Raw genomic sequence first — 23,157 nt, 5'->3', positions numbered from 1 at the left:
GTGATTTGTGAATATTAATAATTGTACAACCGTACAGTTTTGCATTAAGTCGACTCCAAGCAGAAGCTTGTGAAACACAGCACCGCTGGCAGAGAATCTAAACGAATTATCTCCCAGCTCTCCTGTGTGTTACAGTATTAAAAAACTGTCCAGTTAAATGTGCAGAAAAAAAACTCTGACACAACTGTGTACACTTTTTATACTGTTTAATTACGTTTTTAAGAACGACGAAATCTTCTTAGTAAACGTTTAAACCGGTAAAGATAAGACCTTCAGAAGCGATGTTCCTTCTGTAAAAAGGCACTATTATAAGCTAGCTAACGTGGACTCGAGTAAAAGCGTACGGACTAGCTACCCGTGATAAGCTCTTATTTCGTTTCCCGTTGTGTCCGTGCGGCAATACGCGCAAAAGGACGATCGTGGTGTTTTCTAGGGTAAAAAGGAACTCCTCGTATTGATTTGACTGTGAAGAAAACCAGTAAATGCTTGTAATTTATGCACGCTGTAAATTGTTTTGGTAAAAAAAGCAGATACTACTGTAAACCGTGTACAGAGCCCGAGCGCGCCATCGCGTGGCATAAAACAGCTCATGCAAGTTTATAGTGTCTCTCTCTGAACTTTAACCCCACGTGTCTGTGACGTAATTCTGTGAGCGGAATTGCGCCATCGCGTGGTTGAAACAGTGAAGTGCATGCAAATCATTTCCCCCCCTGAACTTTAACCCCACGTGTCTGTGACGTAATTCTGTGAGCAGAATTTGCGCCATCGCGTGGTTGAAACAGTGAAGTGCATGCTTTCAAATTATTGTCTCCTGAACTTTGATCCCACTAGTCGGTGACGTCATTCTGTGAGCAGAAGGGCGCCATCGCGTGGAGGTAACTCGCAAGTGCAAGCTAATCAGTTTTTCCTTTGAAACTCTAACAACAGTTTCTAACTGTTAGCGAAAGTGCGCCATCGCGTGGACGATAGAGGTTAAGACAATTTTTGCTCTTCCAAATTAAACTTAGAGGTTAGTGAATGAACTGTTTAAATACAGATTCGAACTTAAAGCTGTTTATTTCGAAAAATAAACTTTTCTGTTTTGGATTGAGGCAGTTTATGTGAGTTTGTTTCAACAAAGTGAATTAAATTTCAGCCATAAACCCCTCAAGCCAAACATTTTCTCAGAACTTTCTCTTTGCAATCTCATCTCTGAACCTTCTGAGTTTATCTGTCTCAGCTAATAACTTCTAATGACTTCAGGTGGTGATGATTATTGTCTGAAACTATTATAACTCTTTGAAATATTTTTATTTCACTGTTTTGGTTGGTTTTGTTTTGGTTTGTTTGTTTGTTTGTTTTCTCCAAGTGCATTTAGACTTGAGGTGAAAGACAGGTTCCCATTCCCCAGTCCGTCAAAAGCCCACCTGAAAGAGAAGCGCCCCCTGGTGTTGACATCATTCTCCAGTCTGGCTACCAGCCTTCTATCAACCTCATGCTGTGTTAATCCAACCTATACCTCTTCCCTTTCAGGATTTTATAATCATTTCATTAAGGAATATTATAAAACCAATATAATTTCTGTGAAATTTCCCAGGCTTACTTAGATTTGATTTAAACACATTTTTCAATTGTGTTAAACAAACTAGGTGAACCACTGGAGAAGAGAAGTAACCCTTAGTGGTCCCCGCAGTCCACTCCCGCAGCCTAAACGCCGACCACTCCTTGTTTCAACGACCTCGGTTATTGTCCAATTTGGGTCAGGCTAAGTTTCAAATTTTGTTTGTTGATTTTACCCCTGTTATTGTTTCTTTTCAGGTTAGATTAATTTTCTCAAATTAATTTTAAAATCTAAGTGTTTTCTTTGTTTAGTCCATTTCTAGTTATTTCCCCCGCAGAAATTTCTCAGTCTGGTCAAGCAAAAAAAAACCCTTTTTAGCCTTGAAGCTTATTATCTCTCCTGTGTATGTTCATAGGTACGATCCCAGTATCTGTGGTGAAGCGAGGGAGCCGGGCCGATCTCCGTGAGTGTGATTCCTGACTGGTGCTAACAGCATTTCGGCCGTGGTGGGACTCGCGAGTCCTTTCAATCTCTAACCTACTGCTGCGGCACGCAAGAGCTAACCTTGAACCCACAACTCTGAAGGGTCAGTCAAGCCAAACCGTTTCAATTTTGGGAGTTAATCCATCCGGGGCCCAAAGGGGCCACTCCGGCTTCGCTGGAGGGTTCGGAAAGACACCCAAGTTTTGTTGCATAAGGCTGGCTGATACCTCAGAGGCGCCGGGGGCTTCAAGGCAAAGTGTCTTGTTTGAGAGGGCGCAGCAGGGGAAGTAGAGTAACGAAAAGGATCCGGGGCTCACTGCGGAGGAGTGTCTGGAGGCACTGGAAAAGGTTGACTCGCTCCGGAGGCCGACTGGTGTGACCTCAAACTCCCACAGGTAAACTGACATTGAGTAAAATACACCCATTTATTATAGGCTCCCGAATACTAGGTATTCTCCCGTAGCATATTTTAAGTGTCTATTTCACTCTTTATCCCTACGATATACACCCCTCTTAGGTTTCCTGCCCCAAAAGCTGCGAACCTGACACCCCTATCACCATCTCTAACAGAGAAGTGTAGCTGAAGGCCCCCTTTAAAACCAATAACACCCACTGTGACACTAGTTGCCACCCTTTAGAACAGACCAACCAAGTTTAGGTTCTTTTAGTGCACTGAGATTTTGTTCTGTTTTGTTTTGTTCTGTTGATTTTGTTTCCTTTCAGTTACCAAGAGACCTGAGGAACTAAATAGTCAACCAGCTAAGCCAGACTACCGCCTGGCGACTCTATTGTGGGCCCTAGCCTATCCGTGCATTGGCCCCTCCTAACTGTCTGAAAGTCAGTTAGCCAAATTTACTATAGACGGCCCCGCCGTACTATAACCTAGTAGCCTGCCTACAAGTGTGCGATTGGTCTTGTCTGTGTGTGTGTTTGTTGTGTTTCTCTCGCCGCAGTGAGCCATAATGTCGCGTACCAGCAGCCCAGCAGCCCATTGGCGGGACCTGGACGCGTGGCTACGAGCCATGACAGCCAGCTCCCTGCCCCAAGCAGCGGACCTGTCGACTCTCACCAGAGAACAGCTGGACAACGACCTGGACCTGCTCGTGACTCACGACCCCACACACCCCTATGGCGCTAAAGAGTGGTCCCGACTCGTCGGAAGCGTGGCCCATAATCTCCTGAGCCAAGCCCAACTTGCAGAGAAGGACAACACCCTTCTTCAGGAGGACAACGCCAAGCTAAAGGAGGAAGCTGCACAGTTGAAACTGCAGCTGGAGGACGCTCGTCGGCAAAAGGACCAAGTGCAAAGTCGTCTGGAGGAGCTACAAGAGGAGCTCAACGAGGAGGACGACACCAGCGCCGATCAGCATCAGGATCTACAGCAACTTCAAGAGGCCATGGAAAACCTGCGCCTAGAGACCAAAGAGCAAGTGGACGCCGAAAAACGCATCTCGGCGGAACTGCATGATGAAGTGCAGCGTGGAGCTACTATTCTGGAAAGAGCAGAGACTGCCCTAAGAGACAGAACCGCAAAATTCAGAGCGTGTGAAAAGCATTTACACACTGCCAAAGCTGAAATTTCCGAACTTTTGAAACAACGACAGTTCCTCAAAGATGAACTTGACAGTGCCCAGACAGAGCTCGCATACTCATACAAGCTTCAAGGTGAGCCGGGGGGAGACACACACTACACTCCGTCTCCCCTCCACAGCCACGCCCCACCTCTCAGCCACACACCCAAAGCTGAAGGGGGCGACGTTGGGAACAGTCAGGTCCCCACCCAGACGGGACGGGCTGTTTCCCATAACTCCTACTCCAAGAACCTTGACAAGCTGGCAAGGAACATTCCACAGTTCTCGCCACAGCCAACAGGTGGTAGTGACATTCATTTGTACTTGCAAGATGTGGAGTTTCATCTACAAACAATTCCCGACGTCACAGACTGGGACAAACTGTACCTCCTCCGGATTACGTCTAGCCGTGACGTACGGAGCTTCCTGGATCGACAACCAGACACTGTCAAAATGGACTACAAACAGCTACGCCAAGCTCTGGTCCGTGAGTTTTCTGATCCAGACACAGACCAGGGGTTCATCAAGGCACTGGACGTCAAGCAAGCCAGGCTGGAAACCCCGCAAGCCTACTACAACAGACTCAGACAGTCCTACTTCGGAGCCCTGAATGAGTCTCACATGGAGGAAGATGTGAATTTCAGAACTTTGTTCCTAAGAAACTTGCACCCAACCATTAGCCATCACCTGGGTGTGCTAGCATGCCCTAAGACTATGAACACACAGCAACTCCGTGATTTAGCCCACAAGGCTTATATTAAGCAGAAAACTGCTTCTGAAAAGACTAAAATTCCCACTGTTTACGCTGTATCTCAGCCCTTTCCAGAACTTCCACTAGAGGGCGCCAAACAGCACAACTACAAGTCTGCCAACAGAGAGTCAAGACCGTTTCAAGCCAGCAGAGGGCAGCGTGGTCGTGGAGGGGGTCACACCAGACAGCGCCAAGACCGTGTCGATGAATTCTGTGACCGGCCCAGGCCTGCTCACCATCAACAAGGTGAGAACACCTGGGATCAAAGCCGGCGACCCAAGAAACGCCAACCAGCCTCTCCCCGAACCACAAGCCCCGAGAATCGTCCACAGAGTCCCGCTCAACGACGTGGTGGTAAGCTCAAGCCAGAGCCCACCTCCAAAGGTAACAACACCGCTGCAGCTGACTCAGCTGAACTTCTAGACATGCTGAGAGAATTCCTGAAAAAGAATTCTCAGAAGGATGACAAACGGAAGCCGGACTCTGCATGACTACCTCCAAAGCCTGAAACCGACACTGCTAACCTCTTTCCTCCTATTGACCCAGAACTGCAGAACACAGTTCACCACTCACAGACTTTTGAACCCACTGTTTCCCCACAAAATGACACTTCCAGTGCCAATCAACAGCTGACAGAACCTCAAGAAACTGTTTACTGTCAAAAGACTTTTGAACCCACTGTTTCCCCACAAAATGACACTTCCAGTGCCAACCAACAGCTGACAGAACCACAAGAAACTGTTTACTGTCAAAAGACTCTGACACACACTGTTGTCCCACTCAATGACAGCACATGTGACACCAAACTGACAGCTGACAGCTGTCATGTTCCTGCCAACATACCAGACAGTGCTGTTTTGCTCATCTGCACCCACTACGAGCAACACAAGTCACACCCTCACTGCCTAGCGATCGATACCCACACACCAAAGCTCCTGGGTAATCTGATCGAAAAGGGAGTGGCCCGTAAGCTGTATCTCACCATCACCCTGGAACGAGAGATGCGACTCGAAGCCCTGGTTGACACAGGCTCCGACCTCACGCTGATTTCGGCTCAGCTGTTTGAAAAACTCAAATCTGAAGCCCGAAGACAAAATCGAACTCTCAATTCCCACACCTGTGAGATGAATGTGCAATCGTACAGCCAAAATGACATTCAGCTACGAAACATCGCTCCCATTCATCTGACCATAGGTCCGATGAGTCTGGTACACCCCATATATGTGTCTCCCATGAACAATCACCCACTTCTCATTGGCAAAGATCTGCTGGATCGATTCGAGCCGTTACTGGACTTCAAGCAACTAAAGGTATGGGCTCAAGTGCGTGCACCTCTGCCACTCCAGCCACACCAGTCTGGTGACCCAGACAGTGAGGTCAACGAGGTCACGGAGACTGCCACAGCGACGGACTGTCAGTCCCCAGAGTTCCCGGGAACTTCCCAAACTTCCCAGCACAGCTCAAGTTCAAAACTCTGCACTTTCAAAGCCAACCTCAACTCTGACATCTACTGTCCCAAGGTCAAGTCCAGCCTGCAGTTACAAGATGTCACCACAACAGACATTGTCCTTGCCCTGCATGCTGACAACTCAGCCATCAGCCTGTCACTCTTCAATACCATCATTGAAAGCACACCAGACTTACCATTCGCCAGCAAACGCACACGCTTTCCCCTGAACTCTCAGTCATTATCCATGACAACAGCAAAAGGGATATGCGCCTTGCATCTGAAATGGAACCACCGGTGTCTGACACACTACTTCCTGGTCCTGCCGGACCCACCCCATGATGCTTACATCGGAGCAGACCTGTTGGTACGCCTAAGGGCTCAAATAGACATTGTGAATGAAGTAATATGGGCCCCATTGACTTTGCAAACACCCAAGCCCATTGTCTATGATAATCTCCTGTCAGGGCAAACCATTCCTGAAGTGTGCACCTTGATTAATGAACAGGAAGCCGCAGTACCCGCTTACACCAAAGGGGTCGCTGTCCGACTTAACTTGCGTTGTGGTCAAACTCTCAACCACACGCTGGGTTACTTCCAGCCATCCCCTGAATGTGTGGAACTCGGACTCACACTTGAAGCAACACCACTCACTGAAGTGTCTTCCCGTGTACTCTACATCCTGTTCAACAACTGCACAGCCACTGACATTTGCATTCCCAGAGCCTTTCGGCTGGGATGGCTAATCAGCCAAGACTTTCATGACTTTGAACTTGTGTTACCTGTCATTGGGCCTATTCCACAGGCACTGCTGACGGAAAGGCATCCACACGACACACTACTCACTGCACCCTTTCAGTTCATCGCCATCACATCTGTCATGTCAATACCAAAAGAACAGGTATGCCGAACCGAGCTCACAGAGGATCAACACCTCTCTGTGTACACAGTCTCCCACCAGCAGGCCACTGAGACTGATGCACCGGCACCTCTTGACACTACTGACAGCTTTGAAACTCAAGTGCAGCAAATTCTACAGAACGCCAACGCGCTCCACAATGACACGGACCGTCAAAACCTCCGACAAGTCCTTTACAAGTTCAAAGACTCCTTTGCACAAGACTCTTTAGACTGTGGGCTCACCACCCTGCACACGGTGCGTATACCCACACCCCCTGAGGCTCCTCCCACCTTTGTCAAGCAGTATAAAATTCCCATAGCCTCACACGAGCCAGTACAAGAAATCATCGACTCCATGATGGAAAAGGGTGTTATTCGTCACTGCAACTCTACTTATAGTGCCCCCATCTGGCCCGTTTTGAAACCTAACGGCAAATGGAGACCAACCATTGACTATAGACAATTGAACAAACAGGTGCCATTGTCAAGATGGCCCATGACCCAGCTTGAACAGGAAATTCCCAGAATCAGAGGAGCTAACATCTTTTCTACCCTCGATGTGGCCTCGGGGTTCTGGACCATTCCGGTGCATCCGGACGACCAACACAAGCTGGCATTCACTTTTGGCAACAGACAGTTCACCTTCAACAGGTGCCCGTTTGGTTACGCCAACTCACCTGCTGAGTTCAACATCTTCCTGAACAAAGCCTGCCCCGACGCTAGAGTGAGAGGTAACTTGATTTACGTCGATGACGTGCTTATGAAAAGCGCAACTGTGGCCGACCACCTGAACGAGATTGACCATGTTTTAAACCAGCTAACCACCGCCGGAGCCAAAATCGCTCTGCACAAAGGTCAGTGGTGTCAGACTAAAGTCAATTACGTCGGCCTCCTTATTGGAAAAAACGGCATAGAACCACAATCCAGTCGGATTCAGGCCGTCCAAACCATCAAGCCTCCCACCAACGTCTCGGAGCTGAGAAGCTTCCTGGGGGTATGCAATTATTCCCGGCAGTTCATTGAACATTACTCAGACATTGCCAGACCTCTAACAGCTTTGCTGAAAAAGGACACCCCTTTCATCTGGTCCACAGCTCAAGAACATGCTATGACCGAACTGAAAAGACATTTGTGCTCAGCCCCATGCCTCGCCTACCCTGACCCGCAAAAGGAATTCTTCCTGGAGGCTGGATTCTCTGCTCAATGTCTAAGTGCTGGCCTTTACCAACGCCATGACCAAGACAAGAAGGTGGTCGCATATGCCAGTAAGACACTTCTTCCCCCAGAATGCAAATTCTCAGACTGTGAAAAAGCTCTGCTCTGCACCGTGTGGGCCATCCAGCGTTTTTCCAACTACATTGGTGCCCAGAAAGTTATCATAGAGACTTGCCACCAGCCTGTTATGTTCCTCAACAGCCAACGCATCCGTGATGGCGTGGTGACCAACTCACGCATCGCCACCTGGTTAATGGCTCTTCAAGGAAGAAATGTTGAGGCTCGCTATGCACAGAAACACAAGTCTGCGCTGGGCGATGGCCTGGCAGCCTGCCAAAACTGCTCTGACAACTCGCCTGCTGCTATGATGGACACACCGGAGCCAACACAGCCCCCACTGACCTGCCACAGGTACTTTGATGAGAATGCGTGTCAAGGCATGACCACAGCTTATGTCGATGGGTGCTCCTACAACCATCAGGGCACCCTGCAAGCAGGTGCAGGAGTTCTGTTTGTCAACAACCAGCCGTGTCCCCCGCAAAGTTTCCAGCTAGGCCCTCAGTCGTCTCAGTACGCCGAAGTGGCCGCCATCCTCATCACTTTGCAAATCGCAGCGGCCCATGACATCAAAGAACTTCTCATTTGCACAGACTCTAATTATACCAGACTCAGTTTTGTGTGCCATCTCCCAACCTGGCAACGAAATGGGTTCAAGACAGCTAACAACAAACCTGTAAAACACCAACACCTGTTTCAAGCATGTGACAACATCACGACCACACACAATGTGACAGTGTACTGGAAGAAGGTGAAAGGTCATTCCAAGCTGCCTGGTAAAGACAAAGACTTTAATGACCGCACTGACGCTTTAGCAAAAGCAGGTGCTCTGCACGGCGACCCATGGTCTCCTCCTGCCACCACACCTCTCCCAGATGTGGCAGTGATAACTCGCAGCCAGCGGCTCACACCTAATCCAGCTCCAGCCTCACAACTGCTGTCGCTAACTCCGCAAGTCTCCAACAATGACATTGCTGACATGCAGGCCTCTGACACGGCCGTAAAGACAATTCTTGACCTCCTCTCTGACCCCGCCAGCCACCCTATCGCTGATTCAGCCCTCAATGCTGACTCTGACCTGAGACACTTGTACAACTCTAGACACATGCTGCGTGTGCGTGACAACATCTTGTGGTTTGCACCCGACGACACCACTACGCCACGGCTCGTGGTCCCGCGTTGCAACCAGGGGGTAATGCTGATGTACGCACACAACAATCCATGTGCGGGCCATCACGGCACCAGAGCCACGTATGACACGTTGAAGACAGTGGCATACTGGCCAGGCATGCAGCAAGATGTGGCAGAGTATGTCAGAGAGTGTCTGGTTTGCTGTCAGTTCCAACCATCAAACCCAAATCACAGGGCCCCACTACAGCGTAGAGGTGTCACGTTCCCGTGGTCAGACCTCCAAATCGACTGGGTAGGTCCCTTACCCAGATCAACAAGGGGGAACAAGTACTTTCTCACTGTCATATGTCAGTTCACCAAGTGGGTAGAGTGTCTTCCCGCACCGAACGACACAGCCCAAACCACGGCATTCCTCCTCATGAACCACATCTTCTCACGGTTCGGGTTGCCACTGAGAGTCAACTCTGACAGGGGTACCCACTTCACTGCTGAGATCATGCAAAAGATCTGGAGATGCCTGGGGGTACAAGCCAAACTGCATATTTCCCGACATCCGATCAGCTCAGGCCAGGTTGAGAATTCCAACAAGACGGTGGTCAGCATGTTGAAAAAGTATGTGTCCACTAACCAAAAGGATTGGGACATTAAAATTCCCCTTGTTTTGATGGCCATTCGGGCAACCCCACAAGCATCAACACGGGTGTCCCCGTTTGAACTCATGACTGGAAGGCTAATGACCCTGCCATTACATCTGCTGTACCAGCCGGGGGACTCCAACCTCGTCACAGCCTACACCACCTCCCAATACCTGGAAGGTTTGCACGAGCATTTGAAAAAGACTTTTGCTTTTGCCCAACAACATCTGCAACACAGTGCTGAGGGCCAGAAAGCTTATTATGACAGGAAGGCATCACACCAGGAACTCGAGGTGGGCGACAAGGTCCTGTATTACAACTTCGCTCTTCCAACTCAAAGACTGTCAAAAAAGTTCTTGCCACGCTGGACAGGACCCCATGAAATTGTGAACAAACTTTCCCCTGTTGCTTACCAGATCAAGCTGAATCGGGGACAGAAAGAACCTGTTCTCAAATGGGTCCACCGCAATCAGATCAAAAGATATGCGGCCACTAGCAGAATCAGACAGGGAGGGGCCAATGCGAACTGAAACAGCTGCCACCTTCGAAGAAATGAAAAACTGTCCCTCCATCCTGGGACAGCCCCGCTGACATCTGCCTTCTCTCTCTCTCCCCCCTTTCCTCCACACCTCTCCTACTCTCTCTGCCTGTAACAGAAATGCTGCTGCTGCTGATCGCAATCCTGTGGGCCCAGTCAACCGAAGGCCAGCCGCCTTCCGACGTCATCTCTCCGGGACCGGCTTCTGGAATCGTGTTGAGGGAACAACCTGGGCTTCTGATCACCAACTGCCGTACCCACACCCAGAAGGTGTACGTGCGACTCGACCCCCGAAACGTCTACCGTGCACATTCCCCCAGCGGAGTGAGCCAATACAGTTTCGCCGGGGCCCGATGGACCGAGACTGCCCTCCACCACGCCGAAGCCGACATCGAACACATGCTAAGCCAGCTCGAGAAGATGACTGTTACCCAAGCAGAGCTAAGTGGCCACGGCCGCCGTTCCAAACGGTTCCTCGGAGCGCTGCTCGGAGCCGCTGCTGCGGTGGGGACACTGTTCAACATCGGAATGTCAAGTGTCAACACCGTCAACATCGCCACTGTGAAACGCCAGGTGGCCGAGATCCGGACGGAACTCCCACAGTTGAAAGAACAGCTCACCATCCAAAGCGCATCCTTACAGACCATAGGGAAGACCCTGAGAGGAACAGTGACCATCCTTAACACCCACAGCGTCCTGCTGAACCAGACGGTGAACTCCATGAAGCAGCTGTTCACTGTTTTTCAAAATGACTTTTCCCAAACGCAGTTAGTCACAGCACTCATGAATGACATGCTCCGGGAGGTAAGCTCCTCCATAGACAATTTGGCCATGGGTAGGATTCCACCATACCTGGTACCCTTAAGCCTTGTTCAAACCGTGTTGGCATCCGCCATCACCACACCTGCAGATCCCTTACAAGTCCACCTTGCCTACTCTCTGGGTAGTGCTATTCCACTCTACATCGACCCAGCACAACGAGAGATGGGTTTCTTACTGAACCTGCCGATCATCGAGTCAAGCCGGATTTACAGACTCAAAGACATTGTAAATGTGGGCTTTTGGCAGAGCAACACCCGGTTCCGGGTGCAGACTCCCGAGGTGGTGGCGTATCACGACAGCAACCCACAGCTCTACCTCGCTCCTAATCTCCACATGTGTACGCTCACCAAAGACATCCACTACCTCTGCCCTAGCAAACCTTTCCTTCGAGACAACACTGATGGAATCTGTGGTCTTCAACAGTTGGCGGGAGATACCCGCTGCCCAGCCGATGCCACGCATCGTAGCCAGGTCACCGAGACGCAAGCCGAAATCGTCGGCGACCGCTGGCTCGTCAACACGCCAGCTCGGACTGCAACCCTGACCTACGATCAACATGACACCGCCACACGGGTTGCCCTGCTAAACCAGAGCATGTGGATCCAAGTCCCTCGAGGAGCCATCCTCCACCTCGATGATCTGGCCTTATACCATCTCCCAAGTGAAGAATACCAGTCGGAACTTGAACTCCCATCCTTCTTCAAGGACCAAAACTTCACCCTCGATCCCGCACTGGAACAGTGGATTGAACAGAAAGGGGGACAACTTATTGACATTGCTCCACTGGACTCCGCCCTTCAAGCTTTGTCCCAAATGCCCATCCTGGACACTTCACCTGTCGTCCAAACCTGGACCGCGGCTGACACCGCAATCTGCCTCTCTGCCGTCATAGGCCAAACTCTCTCCATGATCGTGGCCTTTATTCTGTACAGACGCCTCAACCAGATGCAAAGCACCACTGCTCGACTCTGCCAAGCGGTGGCCGTAAGGTTCCGTCGCACTCCTCCGAAAGACGACAACCCGGCAGAGACTGCCTCCAACCTCATCGAGCTGATTACTCAGCCTTAAACGCCACCTGCATCAGTCAACCTCAAAAGTTTCCACCTGACATCTGACCATTGTGATAATCGTTGTTCGACAAACGTCCATCCGATGAACATTCCCGAACAAAAGGGGGACTGTAGCACCATCGCCAGATGTTGAGAGAAAAAAACATACATGTTCTATTTTGTTGATTTATTGCAGGACTAAAAGGTTTCTGGACATTTTGCTAAACTCAGACAAACACAGACTGTGTGACTTAATGCATTCCAAATTGTCTTCTCACCTTTTGCCAGAAACATTAACGTTTGCTGAATGCTTTTAGCTGATTCTGTGCTTAGATAAGGCGAAGTATCCTGGGTTTTTAATTTGATTTATCCTGGGGTGAGGACGTACACCCCGCGTCTGTTTTATTTCACAGGGACGCCCCCGCAGGGAAAGCCCCTTTCATGTATTTTTCTAACACCAAACGCACAAACACAGACATGTGTTTTACACCCCGGTAGGTCAACAGGCCAACTGCGCGCCCCCTTCGTCTCGCACACACCCATACAGTGGGGTAAGAAACCGAAACACACGCACCGAATTCTAATAGTGAGAAAAACGTTGTTTTGTGAGAATGCAACATTCTGTTTGAAACGGCGATTAACAAGCATGCAGAATCTGACGTAGAATGCGCTTTTGCCGGATTAAAACAACCAATAGAAACGCATAATACCTAAAAATCATTATAGTTCCCTTTTTCATTATCTAAACTCTAGCATATTTGGTATGGTCGCAAATCAGGAAATTAGACGAATTCGAAGCTGTTTTGAGAAACAAGTTATTATGCATTATGAAACATTTATTGAAGTGTAGAATAATGTCAGAATAAGACTCCGGGCCTCCCCACGCGCTGAATAGGCGTGACGTTCAGACAAAGGAAATCTTGGCGCCACAAAATTCCCACTCGTGATTGGCTCCCAGACTCAGAATGGGCGTGCTCCGGTTTCATTCATATTTTGGAGACGAGCCAAAGTTAGTTAGTTCTTTCTCTAGTTCTTCACTTCCGCTCTTCAATTCTAGTTTTCCACTCTAGTCTCCAAACTCTAGTCTAACGGCTAGGTTCGCTAACTCATAGCTTTAACTTAGCTTCAGAGAGCCTTGCTCTCCGTTTACTTTCCGTTTCTAAGACTAAGTCTTTATTTTTATACAAGTTTAAAGCTACTTCCTTGATCCAGCGTTTTAACGAACGAAAGCTTAGCGTTTCCACCCTGCGTCAAAACGACCACGCACGCAACCCGGAAGCCCGCGAGATTCCAAAGGAACAGCGCACGCACAAGACGACTTTCCAACGACAACACAGTAGGCTAATTCTGAATCTGATCTTGAAACAAAGCTAGTTAAGGTTGTCTGAGAAATCCTCCGGTCTCTTGATTATTGAAAAGTATTCCTTAAACTGTGTACTCTCTCTCTCTCTCTCTCATACCTCACTCTCTCTCTCTCTCTCTCTCTCTCTCTCCATCTCTTGGGGAATCCCGTGTTTATATATATACACGCTACTTAATCGTTTTATAATCATTTGTTTTGTTTATGCATATTGTTATACTCTTGATCGTGTAACCTACGTACTTTTAAATTGTCTTTTATTAAACTTCATTGTAATCTTCGTCTGAAGTTGTGTTTTATGAATCCACAATCTGAAATCCCTGAAAATTAGATTTTCTATGCTACCTTGTTAAAAACGCTCTACCATACTTTTAAACATTGCATAGTTTAAATATTTCCGATCTGATCTCTTGAAGAGTAAATTGTATCCATTATGGCCAGATGGATGTGATTGTACTTGCCAAGAGCTAAACGGATCGAAGTGTCGAGGTAAATATTATTATGTATACGCATTAGTGGTTAAAATCGTAATTCCAAGTACGACTGATTAAAATCATTCCCCTTTCCTGTATGAATTAGTATCACGAGTAAATCGGATGCATATTCATATCGGTTCAAGGCGGTACAAGCCCATATTTAGAACCATTTTATAGCGTATGCAAATAATATTCATCAAAACCATGATTATTTAATTTCCCATTTGAGTGCTAATTTCCCCAATTTATACTCAAAGTCAATATTACTACAACTATGCATTCTGGGTAATATTAGTTGTTTTCGAGAAAGTAGCCTACAGGAATATACTGTGAATTAACAGCACTCAAAGTCGACACTCAGAGGCTGTTTTCCCAATCTCACCCTATACCCTCATTCACTATTCCCTACACTAGTTCACTAATATAGTCCACTTGAATGAAAAGAAGTGAGTGAATTGAGACACTGATGAACACCTGATAAGCAGAATCACTGAAGGACAGAGAAACAAGAACATAAAAAAGAGAAACACAAGAACTACAACTGACTTCCAGCCATTACACCTTATTTGAGTGTGAAAACAGAAATCAATCTCTGTTGGGTAGGGGTGGGAGATATTGACAAAAATGAATATTTCAATATTTTTTTCCAAAATCTCGATATCGATATTCAGACAATATTTTTGCAATCCTTCAAAGAAATGTGTGCAAACAGGCAAAGAAGGTCCAGTTGGTCTTTTGACTTGCTGCATTTGACCTATCATTGTATAGCATTACTAGAGATATTAGAGACATTATTGATTTAAACATGAACCCAGTTACTGTACTAAATATTTATTGTAATACAAGAACAGTGCTTTTTCAGTACAATATATGTACGTAATAAATTAACTTTGTGCTTTGCAAATAGGCGGTTCACAAAATTCACGGTTTGTTTCGATACGATACAGTGATGTACGTTTTCGATACAGCAAAAAGAAAGAAATGCCAGATAAATTTCCTATTTATTAAAATACATTTTCTTTGGAACTTTTTTTTGGACTTTCTTGGAACTTTTAGTTTTATAAATGGGGGTCATCTTTGAAGGATGAACAAATAATGTTTTGGTCATCATCACATTAAAAATAACATTTAAATATGATAATATCTGAGTTTTGAAGTGCTGGAAAAAGATGTGTGATGTAGGCCTACTTGAAGGCATTTTACCATTTCTGCCAAACTTCATGGTTACAGTTAGTGTTACTGTATTAAATCCATGGTGAATGTTGCTGATCTGTGAACTTAAAGCCTATAACTAGTTCATTCATGGCAAAATGTTTCTCCTGGTTTCAACGTTTGATCCGTTAATAACAGAGAAATGTGAATGCTTCTCACTAGATCTCGCAGTGATGTTATTACTTCAATGGCGAATTCAAATGTTTTCTCTGGATCTCTTAGCGCTGTTTATAACAGTGTCGCTTCATCACGATTCGGCTCGCGCTGCACTGACATACTGACAATGATGGTCCGAACTGACAAAGTGTCGTAAAGCACAAAATAATAGCGCAGTTTCGTTCCGCTTTTATTACGTTTGCCCAGAGGTTTGCCATTGATGTTGTGCAACGTTATGGTGGTCGCGCCAGCGCGGATTTTGGTCGGCAGGAAAAAATGGTCGCCACTTGAAGACGCCACAGATATTTAAGAAAAACTTTTTAACTTCAGTTTTCCGCAAACAACGCATATGTTGTCTTTTCAATCAGATATTTCATTAATCGTTCATCGGCTTTACTCTTAACATTTTTGGATTGTTGCTTCAACCTACACAGCAAAATCCCCAGTGTTAAATTAACACTGCTCAGTGTTTATATGAGTCCACACTCAGAGAGTGTTAAATGAACACTGAAGCAGTGTTAAAGTTAATGAGATAATTAAGTGATTAATTGAGTTATGATTGAGCATTATTGAAGACACCTGATGTTAACAAGCATAATCACTGAAGGAGAAAATTAATGTAAAATTGTCACCATTATAGAGATGAGTGTTTAGTTTAGTTGGTCTCTTGACCCTTACTTTATTAACTTTAGATTTTGTTTGGCTGCTATGATTTAGTTAAATCAGCCATAGTAACAAAAAGAAAAGTTGATTTGATGGTGTTGGTTATGTTTTAACATAATTACTAGTTTGCCTGAACCACTGAACTCATTGAGAGCATAATTTCTGAGTTCATTTTATTTTATGGATTATAGCAGCACTGTGCATGAAGAGTATGCCTTTTCACTTAAATCCAAATTAATTACAAAACACAAAAAAATATCTTATAAGTTTTCCAGGTAGACACTAATTAGCGTATGAATCTCAACAATGGTGACAAACAGATCACCTCTGAACAAAAGCTCATTATTTATTCATGCAGCAATGCATGATGGGAGCCATGAATGATATTTTATTGGTGGCATCCAGAATGCAGTGCAACATGCTTTATAATTGTCACCATTGTTGAGATTCACAGGCTGATTCTTGATGGCTGTTTGAAAAAAAAAAGTATTGTATATGATTAAGTTTTAAGAAATTACTTGGAACACATTGTAAAAGTTAAAAAATATTATGCTATTCATTGGCTGTGCTGCTATAAAGTAAAAGTAACTAAGTATTTGGGCTCTACATGAGTTCAGTGATTCAGGTCAAACTTTTGCAAGATAACAATTATGTAATATCTCGACCAACATTTCACTGTTTCTATTTGTTCATCTGGCTGTTACAAATCACATACAGCAGCCAATCAAAATCTAAAGTTAATAACTTTAGGATCAAGAGCGCAACTAAAACACACATTGATCTCCATAATGGTAACAAATCAATTACGATTTTCTCCTTCAGTGATTCTGCTTGTTATTATCAGGTGTCCTCAATAATGCTCAATCATAACTCAATTAATCACTTAATTATCTCATTAACTTTAACACTCTTCAGTGTTAATTTAACACTCTCTGAGTGTGGACTAATGGCTGCGTTTACACTTGGCATTCACATGCGATCACCATGATCCGATCAAGCAGATCGGATCATTAGCTAATCAGGACACCGTGCGTCTACATTTGTTCATATTAAGTAGCCTCTGTATCTGGATAACTGATCAGATTTCTGTTTCCTACTTAATATGTAAAGAAGGTCTGTAGCACGACACCAATAAGAGTAAAGATTATACAAATTAAGTAATGTCACAATTGCTTTCACTCACTCACTTTACTTTCCTGTGCAATCTCCATCCTTAAATCAAATTAAGTTTTTTGAATGAAGGAATATTCATAGAGTTGATCATACAAAAATAACCATGGTTAAGTCACATCATCGATCATCTGGGTTTAAGGTTATAGCATGCAATGACTATATTAACAGAAATGTGAGATTAATAAACATGCTGAAACAATAAAAACATTCAACATTTAAAAAATAAAAAAGTTTATTCCTATTATTCCTCTGGCAAAGCAGCGCACGCTCTTCATTAAGATCTCATTACTCACAGCTGTGATTGTACAGGCGATCACCTCGTTCAGATAATGTTGCACAATTAAAATGAAAAATGACACACGCAGTGTCATGGAAGTCTAAATAAACTGTTTTAAATATTGACGTTTATTGTAAGGTTCAAATACATTTTATTTATTGTCTAAACTGCGTCTGGCCATTATTGTCTGACAGCACGTGGGGAGACTGGTTCGGGGATTTATATGACGTCCACCTGTGAATGCAGACACGACGGCTGGATTGCGTTTACATTACACTGAGATCCGATCACAATGCGTCCTCGACTACCTCCAAAACTGGACACGCTGATCGGATAACATTCCGATCAGAAGCGCGTTTACACTCTTCTTTTCAATGTGTATGGACAACATCCAGATACAGGTCGCATGTTAATGCCAAGTGTAAACGCAGCCTAAACACTGAGCAGTGTTAATTTAACACTGGGGATTTTGCTGTGTAAGAAACGTCATAACACACAGGTAAGAACTCCGTAGTTGTATTGCAAATTAGTAGCATTACTCTCGTGCAATTTAGGAACGATCGTGATTTTGTACAAAAAAAACATAAAATACAGTCAAACAAACCCCATACAGTATTAAAATCGCTACATATCATAGTTTATAAGGTTATAGTGTGTGTTATTTGTTTTCTCTTTAACTTCCTTCAGCTATTTTCATGTTTGGGGGGTCGGATTGTACAAATTATGAAATATTCGATATCCCAATTTTGCATATCGTCCAGACAACAATTTGGATATTATCGTCTAAACGATATATCGCACACCTCTACTGTTGGGTTAGTAGTGGGAAGTTTTGTTTGCTTTATTTGACAATGTTAAGTTCAAATAGGGATCATACCTCATTTCAAGAAAACTGTCGAGGATAATATACACAAAAAGCCCAAGGTTTATTTCTATTGTGGTCCTCTAAGTTTACAAAATGTAAGAACAGATCATATATGAAGGGAAACCCCCATCAAATAAGCACCTCACTCAACACTTTTAAATGAATGATAAAAAGGCAATTTTTTAACTTCCTTTCTAAAAACACTTTTGACTTTTATCTGCTTTATACAACAAGGTAAATTGTTCCAGGCTATAGTACTATAGAAAGGAATTCATCCCCATTAACTCTTAAATCTACAAGGATATATGTCAGTGCTACTTCCCCTTGTGGGGAATGCTGTTTGTGGAGTTGTGTAATCCTCCTCTGCTGGGATCTTGAGATATTTTATGTATTTTATCTTCAGTTGATTTAATCTAAGGCTGTGTCTGAAGTCAGTTGTAGTTCTTGTGTTTCTGCTCGTCTCTTTTTCTGTTCTCTTCTTTCCTTCAGTGATTCTGCTTGTTAACAGGCTTATTAATGTTGAAATAACTCCATATTTAATATACACAGATTTTGTGGCTCAGATAAGGTCCTGTTCTGTTTTATTCATTTGCTCTTGGCTGACATGTGGCATTGCTATGGTCTGCTTGTGGCCCAGATCTGGCAAACAGGAGTGAGCCGCCCAAGTGCCGTCATTCAACGCTGCATGTGGGCCAGATCATCTTTCCACATGTGCCAGATGTGGGCCGGATCTGGGCCAAAACAATGTTGCTATCTGGGAATTACTTTTGCATTTACATTTGATTTTAATAATTGTTCTCTCCAATCATCATGTCTTTAATAATCAGTGCTAATTTATATTTTATCCATTTAGCATCAAGACAGAGTTTGGAACAAAAGAGTCTCCATATGTGCTTTTGCTCCATTCCGGCTTTACACTCTCAACTGATGTTTTATCTCTGACCACGGCCTGCAAGATGGATCTCAACAGGTTTCCCTTCGACACCCAAACCTGCCAGATAACTCTTCAGTCTACAGTGTATTCAGGTAACTCAGTTTAGACAAACAAACACAAGATAACATGGTTTATTCTTCTAAACTATTTGACTTATATTAAAATATAAAATAATACAATATTTATGTCTGTTTCCACAGATAAGGAGATTCAAATTGATACCTTGTCTGATGAAATTTTTAATAAAACACATATTATTATCAAGTCGAAGGAGCTCTTTCAGACGCAAGGAGAGTGGGATCTCATCGATATAACTAACAGTAATCATACCATTGATGATGATCTTGAATGGCGTAAAACGCATCAGCTGATCTATAAGGTACAGTGCACTGGATGGAATGCAAACAAATATTGAATATATAAATACAATTATTTTACAAAACAAAAACAACTAGTTATTGAGTTTGTGAAAAATATGTGTAATAAATGTAATTATTATATTTTTAAAACTTAAAAAGGCAGGGGTATCTAATATCTTCTACACAGCAAAATCCCCAGTGTTAAATTAACACTGTAGTGGTGTCCGAAACCATAGTGGACCTTACCGAGTGCACTCATTCAATCCCAAAATGCTCCACAATAATGAGCGTACAACCAATGTATGCTTGAATGCTAGAGAATACCCATAATGCACTGTGAGACTCATCCGCTAAATTAACTCAGTTTCACAGTAAACAGACATACCATGCTTTTAAATTGTTCCTTTTTACATTTAAATCATAAATTTGTGGTCTATATGTAACATAGTTAAAAAGGTTCAGGTTAAATCCTAGTAAATGGGATTATTGTGCCACCTGCTGTCATAAAGTTGTACCTGCAACGGACGCTAGAAATGACAAAGGATTATGGGTAATCCTCAAAGCAACGGAGGATTTTCTCAGAGGTAACGTGTCTGTGAATGTCCGTGGACTAAACAATGCTAACTCACTTCAAAAGCATGTACAAGTTCAGATAGATTTCTTTGGTTGAATAATATGTGTTGTTGATTAATTTCGCCATGTTTTTATAAAGTCAACCATCTGGTCATGTGTTTTTATAGCCGATAGAAAGTCTCTCCAGTATAGCTAGCTAATATTAACACGATGCCGTCTTTCCAGACAGAGCATGCGCTGTTTGTCTACATGAGATGACTATTCACTGTTGTCCTTTGTCATGAATGCAGGTATGTTATGTATGTTGTTATAAAGTGTTGTAATGTTTGAACATAAGATTGAGGTCATTTCTGCTGTTTGTCTGCCTCCTGGATTGTAGCGAAGTTACATAATTGTTTACAAATAACTGTTAATATAAAATGGAAAGGTAAATCTGTGTAATTACATTGTTTTATGTTGGTTCCTCCTTGCAAGACTAAGAGGAACAATTTGGTGTGTTTTAATTATTTAGTTTATATGAGTTTAAATCCACTATACGATCAATGTGTCAAACTGTACTTTATTTTTTTGTATAGAGCTTTAAGAGTAGTACATACAGTAATCTCTAAAAAAGCAACGGAGGATTTTCTCTGAGACAGAGCATGCGCTGTTTGTCTACATGAGATGACCATTCACTGTTGTCCTTTGTCATGAATGCAGATGTGGAATAAACCTGCTGTTACCACAAACCTGACGGCATCCGAGATATTTTATAAGGCAGAAGACATTGGTGCCGTGACTCATCCATGACTTGCCGCTGCATCGCTGTGGAGCTGCACTTCTTCCATCAGTGTATTTGACTGGCAGGTTTATTTAGTTATTAACAGCCATATTTACTTCAAACTGTAATTTTGTTTAAGTAAGGGTTACAGTATGAGTATCAGCAAATTTACTACCTCTGAAATGACTCCTCTAGGTATTGGTAGAGGTAGAGGGCTACATAGCACACCCGTTCCATTCTCACTGGGTGACCATCTAGGGGGGGATAAGACATATTTTGGTGAGGATTCTGTTCACAGTCCTTTTAGACATAGGGATGTAGTGGCGCCCCAAAGTCAGCCTATGATTGAGTTACAACCACCACAGTGCACTAGTACATCAGTTCCTAACCCCACCCCTAATGATGTGAGACTGGTTGACCAAATGAGCACCATTGTGCAGCAGATAGGGAAGCAGCTAGCTGATAGCATTATGTGACACCTCAACACATCTAGCCCTGCAGCTACTGTGCATGAAAGTCATGAAGAAACATGCAATACAAAAGCCTCTTTCCCCGTCAACACGCTAGATCTCTCACAAGTCCAGTTGGTCACTCGGAGAGGAGTCAAAAACCCACCCGTTTTCCGAGGAGAGAGTTCAGATGCACTGACTGTCGATGAATGGGAGGAATTAATGAAGAATTACATAAGAAAAAGCGATGGAAAGTCAAGCTGAGGAAATGATTGTCCACCTGAGAGGCAGAGCAAAGGATGTTGTGAGATTTGGAATAAGAAATGGTGAAATTGATGTCCAGAATAACCCACAGGTCATCTACGGCTCCTGCGCAAACACTTTGGCTCAAGCCATTGCTCCTCAATGCCCCTAGCTGACTTTTATTCTACCCTGCCAAATGACCAAGAGGATCCCTATGAGTACTGGCTTAGACTGAACAGAGCTGCTGATGATGCTGCAAGCTGCCTTAGAGAGCAGGGTAAAACGTTTGACAACCCCAGTGTTGAAGTCACACGTATGTTCATCAGACACTGCCCCAGTAGAGATTTAGCTCTCACCTTTAGATCCAAGACGATTGATAAGTGGTCAGCTCGTGAGGTTCAGGAAGTGAATACCACCTGGAGAAGGGACTCAGGTCTTCTACTGAGAGGAGTAGACAAATCAGCATGAACAAAGTCGAGGTTAGCCCTAACAGTCCACTAGTTTCAGACATCCCAGAACAGAAACCAGCTATAAGTCAAGACTCCTCCACTCTAGAGAGGTTGATTGGAATGCTAGAGAAAGTATTGCTTCAGGGCCCAGGTTATGCTCAAGCCAATTAAAAAACAAATACCAACAGCAGACTTCCACAGATTGAGGGCTTAAGAGACATGCCATGTTCCATATGTAATGACAGCTCACACTCTGCCCTCACACACTGTCGGGAGAACAGACTTTGTTTCCTGTGTCACTTATCTGGCCATTCAAGACGCAACTGCCCAGAGCTGAGACGTCCTCCTCCACATTTTCAGCAGGGAAACTGAATGATCTGCGCACAGGGGAGGACAGCGCAGATCAAGTGAGTGAGCCTCCCACCTTGGATTTGACAGACATTAATGATTATGAAACATTGTGTCATGCCTACAGCAGCATAGTGCCATCACAAAAAAACACTGATTGTGCAAGGCCTGCAAAGACTTTCAAAAACTGATAGCCTATTCTACACGGAGGTGTCTACTGATAGTGGTCATGTTCTTAGAGCACTAGTGGATAGTGGCTCTATGGCGTGCACTCTAAGTGAAACAGCCAACACAAAAACTTTCACAGTCTATTCCTAACATTGAAGAGAAAACTGCTGAGGACTTTGTTATTGTTGGTTGTGGGGGCCATCTGGTCACACCTTCCGCCATGTATGACCTCACTGCATCAGTTTATGGCTATAAGGTGATAATTCCTGTTCTAGTGGTGCCAGGCCAAACCGATGACATGATCCTTGGCAGTAATGCCATCAAGTGGCTCATTTCACAGATGAAAGACACTGTCGGGAGCCAAAATATCACGTCCCCAGTAAATAGTGCCCAGGCTGAAAACTTGCCCCAATTGATATCTCTGTTGTCCTGCTCAGACCGATGTGGGGCAATGGCGCTTAAAATTGGCACGACAAAGCTCAAGAGATGTGTCAATCTACAACCGATGTCTGAACATTTGGTGTGGGCTAAACTCCCTGCATCTGATGTTTCT

At 44.5% G+C, this 23,157-nt stretch overlaps 1 protein-coding gene across 2 annotated transcripts in view; it reads left to right on the top strand.

Moving 5' to 3' along the window:
* LOC307003622 (5-hydroxytryptamine receptor 3A-like) overlaps window positions 1–23,157 on the top strand; it is a 64,811-nt gene that overhangs the window by 25,358 nt on the left and 16,296 nt on the right. For both annotated transcript variants that reach the window (XM_079622302.1, XM_079622301.1), the window contains 2 exons: window positions 19,175–19,347; window positions 19,456–19,634. In XM_079622302.1, the coding sequence (XP_079478428.1) occupies window positions 19,175–19,347; window positions 19,456–19,634 (352 nt within the window). The remainder of the gene's footprint in view (window positions 1–19,174; window positions 19,348–19,455; window positions 19,635–23,157) is intronic.

This window comes from Phoxinus phoxinus (genome assembly GCF_949152265.1).
Source record: "Phoxinus phoxinus genome assembly, chromosome: 1".
Taxonomy (NCBI): domain Eukaryota; kingdom Metazoa; phylum Chordata; class Actinopteri; order Cypriniformes; family Leuciscidae; genus Phoxinus; species Phoxinus phoxinus.
Note: the sequence above shows the minus strand (reverse complement) of the source record. Positions and strands in the feature narration are given on the sequence as shown.